We start from the raw sequence: 8,230 nt of genomic DNA, 5'->3' as shown, positions 1-8,230 counted from the left end.
CTCTTCTTGAAAAAAAGTCATTTATCTTGTTTTTCATGCCAGATCAAGAGGTATTCGTTGTAGATCGTTTTACTGTTTCAAGCCGGGTGAATTCCAAGATTACGTCGCGTGTTTCTTTGTGTCATTAACACAGTCACTGAATTTTCTCTCCTGAGTCATGTTGGGGCAGGCACATTCCATGTGCGTTACAACAGCGGAGCTGTCCACCCATGGACTTTGAGCATGATAATGCGGTTGTTTATTTCCCTGTTGTTTTCAGTGTGGCACATTTCAGTCCCTGGAATACTGCCTATGCTTGCGATGTCGATTCATAGTAATGCCAAGATGTTGCTGTGTAAGTACAAAGGAGATCCAGTTTGGGCAAGCAAGATGTGTTTACCCTTTAACCCAAAAACGTGTGCCACCTGCTTATAATCCAGTATGTAAGATTACAACACTTGCGGTGTTGCTGTGTGGCAAGCGTCAAGTAAATCGTACCGATGGACAAAATGTAGTCTCTCTCCATTCTTTTCTTTCTATTTTTCTCCTTTTCATTATTCGACATGTGACGCTCAACCTACTTATGTGCTGCCTTTAAATAACCTTGAATAATGCCCCACTGAAAATGTGTCCTACATGCAGGCTTGACATAAGTGCTTTCTTAGGTGATGGATCACAGCTTGTGAAGCAGTCCATTCCATCACAGAGTCCAGAGTGGTTCTGGCCTGTGTTTTTAGGGGCCTCTCCACTATACTCGTTAAGTTTAATGGTCAGCGTCACCCATGAGTTCTTTTTCACTTTTATGAGCCCTGTGCACACAGCACCACTGAAGCAGAAGCACAAACAAACAAACAAACAAACCTAGCACCATTTGCAGTTCTGCTTTGGGATGAAGGGCAGTCTTGCCTTTTGATTTCGCATGGTTATTGGATGTGATCCTAATGGCACTTTGAATTCTCTGTCCAATCTTTTAAAAGCCTGACCCTGTTACATATGAGTCTCTCTACTGTATGCTTTAAAAGGAGAGGGCAACAGGTTGAGCACAAGGAACTTGATACCCCAGCACAAGTAGATCTGTGACAAACGGGACATTGAAATGGAGATAATCATACTGGATGGAAGCGCTGTTCAACAGCTGAGCTCCCAGAAATCCCTACACCCGGTCTGAGTAAGTTAACTGAAAACAGTATATTAGGGGATTCACGTGGCGCACACGTCAACAATCCCAAGAAATCCACACCGCAGAAGCAATTTTGAGGCAAGACAATATCTTGCTCCTACGCCTAAACTGGCAGCAGGGGATCAGAACTGTTGATAGTCAAGTGTAACGATTAGCAAATTAATTGTGCAGATACAAGGCCCTTTGGTTGTTGTATTTAATTAAGCTCGGCCTTGGTTTTGCTGGGGCAGTGGGACGGTTGCCTGCACCGCTGACTTAAAGCCGTCACAGCCTAAGAGATCTCTTGTGGTCAGTGACGTAAGCAAGCAGCTGTTTTCTTAGCAGATGAGAGGGGTTTGCTTTCTATGGTGAGGTTTTGTTCCCAAGCCTGGCGGGGACACTCATCCCTTAGGATTTATGCAGTGGTGTACATTGCTCTTCATTGTATGGAAGAGCTACACAAGCCAGGATAATGGGAACAAAGGCATTATATTTTGACTAAAACTATTTAAAAGCAGTATATATGTTTTCTTACCGATTTTGCATTTAAATTTTTCTGTCACTATTAGAGCTGAAGTATGGAATTCTTAAATGGTTTTTGTTATGAAGTATGCAGATAATGCTGTCTAGATTTAGGTATGAACAAAGATTATGTTCAGTTATTTATTTTTTTTAAAAAACAGATTTAATTATAGGGCTACTTACAATTGGTAGATGGCTTTGCATTGATGCCCCTGGAATCTGTAGACAGCATTTCTGATTTCTTTGCAGTGTTTTTAAGTAAAGCTCTTCAAACTGTAAACATGTAGGCTTTATCTTCTTGTTTAAAATAAGCTGTTCTTAAATTATATAATGGCATGCAAATCCAGTTGCCATATCTCTAAAAATAAAAGGCGGATTGCCACATTACTATGTTTGTTATAACTTATGACTATTGTTTTGGCTCTGTACTCTGGCACATTGGATTTAAAATGAAATGGTGACTGAGGTTCAAAAGACTTTTGATTTAAAGTTTTTACATCTGGAGTTTGAGACACACAAGTTATATCCTGGTTTTATACATTTCAAGAGCTCATAAATAACTGGAGAAATCTAAATCACATTTAGAACTTCACTGCCAAACCTTTGCAGAAACTGGCTATCTTCTCTAGTGATGCTCTACCACACCTGTAATTTATTCATTTGTGGACACTGAAAAATACTACATAAGTCTAGCAGCCATAGCTGAGGGGATATCACGAAGACCACCCCTGCAAAGTCATAACAAGTGTGAGTTTGTAAGGCAGATAAGGCCACTGTCCCTAGCTGTGACACTGCTATATTTATCAGGTGTTGCAATCAGCTGTTCTCGGAGGGAATACCCAGTGGGTTATTGGCATTAAGATGTTATCAAATATAAAATGATGAGAATGTGTGTTCCTGTCAAGCATGATCACAATAGTATTAAAGTACTTCTCTGGATAAAAAAAACAAAACAAAAAACTTTTATTTACGTGCACTGATTTCCTGCGCTACGGTGTAAAACGTTTAAGATTAAAAGCATTTAAAACATATTTGCTCTTTACAGGACTGATCATTCCTATAACAGCACTCTGCCTTACTTAGATGAAGCTGGCATGGCTTGCTGCGGCACATCTAGGGAGAAAGACTCAAAGATACCATGTCTCTGGCAAGGGCTGCTATGGGAAGGTTACTGACCTAAGCTGAAATGCTGCAAGGTAAGCGATGTGCGCCAAAATGTATGCTGTGAGTCAGACTAGAATTTCACTGACAGACAGAACATGAGAGAACCTGTGCTCAAATATAAAATTATTAATACGTGATCTATATATTTGATATGACGGTTTTTAATGGTCACATCCTTCATATCTTAAAAGCAAAATTTAAAATAATTATCTATTTGATACATGCTATGAAAATAGCTAAAAATACCAGCTAGCTCTTAAAATGATGTAGAATGCTCATTTTGAAAGTCAGTAGGTGGGAATGAAACATTTAGAAAACAGTGTTAATTAACTTGCAGTTTTAATCAGATTTGTTCTAAAAATGCTAAGTTTAGCTGAAATGTTTGATTAGAAAGGTTTTGTGTAGATATCCTTCAGAAAACCACCAGGCATGTGACAGGTTTATTTACACAGTATATTTTTAGTGTACACATGCTTTAATAACAGACCGATATATTTTATGAGGATGAATATTTTTCATCCAGCCCATACAAGCACTGGTATTATTAATGAGCCTTAATCTTTGTTAAATATCATTAAATCCATTTTAAAATTAGCCATGGCAAGCCAGTTAATTAACATTCATCCACCCTACAAAGACCCTTTCCCTCACAATAGTCTTTATCATAAACATGTTTAATGAACATGTTAAATGGAACCACCTGAAGGCATTAGGGTGTTAAAGTTTAAAGGGAGTTTAAAAAAAAAAAAAAAAAAGCCTTAACATCTGTGTATAACTCTCTTTCATCTGTATGCTGCCAGTTATGAGTAGATCTTAAATGACATGGAGCGAGTCTTCTTAACATGCTGAAAATCCGATAGCATCATTCGATCCATCTCGTGAGCAGTTACTCTCGAGACTACCCTTCACTATGCATGTGAAGTGGTGACCTCGGGCAGAGGTTGGGGCACACAGGCTGCTGAAATGTACTTTGGGATCACTTTCAACATTACCCTAGATACACACTGCTATGGTCAGATCCCCGAGGCCTCTCTCGCGCCATGCAAGTCACATGGCATGAGAGTATCTGGTCAAATTTCACTGATGGCACAGGCAGCTAGACCGTCAGTAGCACATACCGCGTGCCGCGTGTGTTAGAATACGAAGCCGTCACTGAAAACGAGATCCGTGGTGCAATTGTACGGACACTCTCCAAATAAGATTTTTTTTTTTAATGCATTCACATACAGGTATAATTTTAAGAATGCTGCTTTTGCAAAAACAAAATCATGCCAAATAAAAACAAATGGAAAAGCCATAAAGCGTGTGGATATGATCAAACAATAGACTAGCCCATATCTCCACACGGCTCTGAACATAGTTGGTGTAGCTCATGCTGCCTCTGTAGTTGATGCATGGGGCACAGTGCTGTGCCCACAGGATCAATTGCTATTTTGGTTTCAAAGATAATTATGCCTTCATATCAAGGGGATAGACCATCCCAAATATCCTCTGTCAGTAATAGCTCTGTTTCTATTCCTAGCTACCTGATTAGTTTGTTACATAATAGAGACTGCGTCGCTTTAAGACCCACAACACTATGATGACCTAGACAAAGTCTAAGCCTCTGTGGTAGCATTCGCCAAGGTACGATAAAGTAGCCCGTTTTAGAAAAGAATTAGGGACATGAGAAATCATGGTCTTTTAAGGTGTTCGTACAAAAAAAAAAAAAAAAAAAAACCGGGAAAAAAATGATACTGAACTATGCTCTTGTCAGATAGAATAAAGCTCACCATTCAAAATGGATTATGGCCACCATGACAACCATTTTATACAAACAGAGGCAGGGTGCGTTTGTTCATTCTCTTGCACCTGTACAAATAACATTTATTAGCTCTATATGACCATTATAAATGACCGTAAAAGTGTAAAGACTACACAGGAACATTTGAATACTAGTCGCCATCAAATTTACAGCTGGTTCTGTAACGTTTCAAGGTGTGAAGCTAACTAATACAGTTAGCTAAGATAGCTAGCCTCTTAGCCGCTCTGCGATACGGGAGGTAAATACTACTCTAATGTACATATCATGTACTTAGTACCATGCAATCTTAAACTGCATATTGGGATTAAAAACGGCATGTCATGAGCTCTGTGCCTGCTTAATGAAACGACATGGGGAGTAAAATGCAGCGTTCAGAGGACGAAACTACTCTGCCAAAGACGGCTGTTTTCCTCCGTAAAGCTGAACATCTGAGACAGCTGTAAGTGAAGGGTGTGCATACGTCCAAGTAACACAGTGAGCAAGAACTGTGCTGATCCGCTACATATTCCAAGTATTCATCTCTCTGTACAGGGCTGATAAACATGGGAAAAAAAGAGTACCGAATAGCCACGAGAGAGAGACTGGTTTTGCAGATGGTTGCTGCACCTTGGATGAGCTTGAGAGGAAACTTAACAATGAGCTGAAAGCTGAACGTGAGTAAAATTAGAACAAGCAAAGAAATGGGTATTGTTCCCCATCTTTCCTGGTAGGGTAGAGCTATGGTTTGTTCTTGTAAGCCTGATAATTGTTTAGTGCATTTCTTTCATATAGCTGTGACCTGTGTTTAGTGGCTTGGTTAAATATTCTTCAATAATATATTTCTTTGACTTGATCTGATTTTTATTCACAAGAAATGAGAGTGCAGCAGCAACTACAAAAAATCAGAAATGCTGTCTACAGATTCCAGGGGCAGCTGATCGATGTGAAGCCATCTCCTGATTGTAAGCAGCACGATAATTAAGCCTGTTTTTAAAAGTATTAATAAATGTGAACATAATCTGTGTGCATACCTAAATCTAGACAATATTATTTGCATACTTCATAACAGGAACCATTTAAGAATTTCATATTTCATCTCTCTAATAGTGATAGAAAAATTAAAAGACATCATGAGTGAGATTGAATGTTCTGTCAACACTTTCAAAGAAGAACAGCACCAAAGGTATGGAAATCGTAACTTTTTTTTTATATAACATTGACAGACTGTAGATGTTTAACTAGATGCTAAAAAGGATTTTTAGGAAGAAAGTAAATCTAATTTTTATGATTACACTATGCAGTTTTGAGGAGCTCTTGAAAGAAGAGAGAACTTCTTGGCAGGAGATATGTGCCTTAGAGAGAAAGATCCATTCTTGGTCATTGATTGTGAAAAAGGACAATGAGCTTCCCAAAGTCAAGCCCAGCTTGGACAACAAATGGAGGGAGAAGCTTCCTTTGGAGGTGACAGCCGTGGAAGCCTTCCTGCAGCAGACTGGGGGGAAGCTGGGTGGCTGGGATCAATATGACCACCAGAGCTTCCTCAAAGTATGGACCAAGCACAGTGGAAAACCCTCATACAGGACGGAAGTTAAGCTTTACTTACCGGGAAAGACTGATCAGGAGATTAGACTGCATGAGCACTGGTATATTGAGTTCTGCTGTCTCCAGGACAAAAAGAAAGAGGTATGAGTTCTTTCTGAAAGCAGTTTCAGTTTCTGTCTTGTTGCATTGGGATTTAGAATTTTCAGTACTCACTCTCATCCATTAATGATTTCTTGTGTGCCCTTGTGTTAAAACGATTAAAATGTAAACTGGTATTACTGTTGGCTGTCATCATCTCAAAGTGCTGTTGCTTGTCTGTCTAGGCCATTCAGAAATGGAGAGCGGACAGACAGAGAGCGCGGATGGCCCGGCTGCAGAGCAGAGACCAGGAGGCCGAGGCCGAGAGGAAGGATCCCAAAGCTGCTGCTACAGACGCCCGGCGTCTCCGACAGGAGAAGGAGCGCAAGGAGGCGGCCGCCCGCCTGGAGACCTGGAGGAACCGACGGAGGGAGCAGCAGGAGCAGGTGGAGGAGCAAAGGCTCAGGGAAGAGGTGCTCCAGAGGAAAAGGCAAAACGAGGAGCGGCGGAGACAGCTGGAGGTCAAGCTGGCCGTGGAGGCGCATGTCAGGCAGAAGAAGGAGGAAGAGGAGCTGCGGCTGCTTCAGAAGGAAGCGCAGGAGCGAGTGGAAATGGAAGAGAGAAAAAGGCTGGCTGCCGAAGGCATTAGGCGTTTTCAAGAGAGGGTGAGTTGGCAGTGGCTAAACTGTAGTTGAGGTTTCAGTTCAGTCTTTCATCACAGTGGTAGTGCCAAGTCCAAGTATAGTAAAAACATTTTTTTTTACTAAAGGATCTACATAAATTAGAGACACAACAGCAGGAGAAACAAGCCAATGAAGAGGCAGAGTTGGAGCGGCTACAGAAGCTGGCTAAACTAAAAGAGAAGGTGACGGTCATTATCAGTGAGCAGAAATAGCAAATTGTATATGCAGCTTACATTCAGAAATAGATATATTGTTTTTTTGCATAAATATGTCAATCTTGGCTGAACCTATGCAGGTTGAGAGTCACATCAACAGAGACCCTTCAAGACTCTGGAAACCAACCAAAGGATGGCAAGAACGTACAAAAGAGATTGGTCCAACAGGGGGTGGACCTGTGTATCAGATGTTTCATAGGTATGGATTTATACATGTTTCTCTTTACTCAAGATGCAAGTACATGATAGCCAGTGATTGATATTGATATTAGTTTTATTGCCACTACCATGTTATTAATATAGATTTATTTTGTGTATAGTGGTGTTGTATGCTAATGTTAAATGTATTTTTATATCAACCTTCTCCTAATATACATGCTTTCTTGCTTAATCCCTTTACTACAGGGCAGTACCAACATGGAGACAGGGCCTTTAAACTTCAGTTCAGTCTTTACAAATGATCCACTGTATAGTGTACAATGTTGGTTATATGTTTATTATGTAAACAATGTAATGTCCCTTTTATTTGATTTAAACACCTGTAATTTAAAGTATAGTTTTGTAGTTTTTGTATTTGTAGTATTTGTGGTTAACTAGTCATAAACGGATACAATGCAGTGGCTTTAGCCACTGTAAAGTTGAGCTGAGTTATGAAGCTTCAATGTACTTTACTATTGTTCTGTTTACTTCATTGCTTTAACTTGCTGTATTAGGACCAATAGCAGCAAACATTTTGTGTTTTTATATTACATTTGTAAAAAATGCATTTGAAGTTGATATCTGAAATGTGTTTGAAATTTGTCTTGTTGCTTGGTTTCATGAAGTGTGATTCAGTTGGGTATTGAAGGACAAAGGCAAACTTGGCTATTGGTTTTGGTAGAGGAGATGCAGGAGGGGAAAGTCTGAGGCACTGTGGTTTTAGTCTACCTCCTTTTGCTTGTTTTACAGTGCTTCATTTATCTAAACCCACATTGATTGATTCCTTCAAATCAGTTGGCTTTCAGTGATTTGTTCATGTTCTTATTATAAAGAACTACAATGAGAAGCTATTTTAGCTCACTGCTTGGTGTAATAAATATATGATCACTTTACTAATGAGCCTAGT

The 8,230-nt window shown here is 39.8% G+C and overlaps 1 protein-coding gene across 1 annotated transcript; it reads left to right on the top strand.

Moving 5' to 3' along the window:
• Positions 1-4,565: 4,565 nt before the first annotated feature.
• LOC113571039 (coiled-coil domain-containing protein 112) lies at positions 4,566-8,216 on the top strand. Its single transcript, XM_026999794.2, has 9 exons — positions 4,566-5,067; positions 5,160-5,281; positions 5,480-5,569; positions 5,715-5,790; positions 5,909-6,290; positions 6,473-6,892; positions 6,997-7,092; positions 7,206-7,324; positions 7,531-8,216. The coding sequence occupies exons 1-9, from the start codon at positions 4,979-4,981 to the stop codon at positions 7,559-7,561; spliced, it is 1,425 nt and encodes a 474-aa protein (XP_026855595.2). The 5' UTR covers positions 4,566-4,978; the 3' UTR covers positions 7,562-8,216.
• The last annotated feature ends 14 nt before the right edge of the window (positions 8,217-8,230 follow it).

This window comes from Electrophorus electricus, chromosome 23 (assembly GCF_013358815.1).
Source record: "Electrophorus electricus isolate fEleEle1 chromosome 23, fEleEle1.pri, whole genome shotgun sequence".
Taxonomy (NCBI): domain Eukaryota; kingdom Metazoa; phylum Chordata; class Actinopteri; order Gymnotiformes; family Gymnotidae; genus Electrophorus; species Electrophorus electricus.
This window is presented reverse-complemented; position numbering and strand designations above follow the sequence as displayed.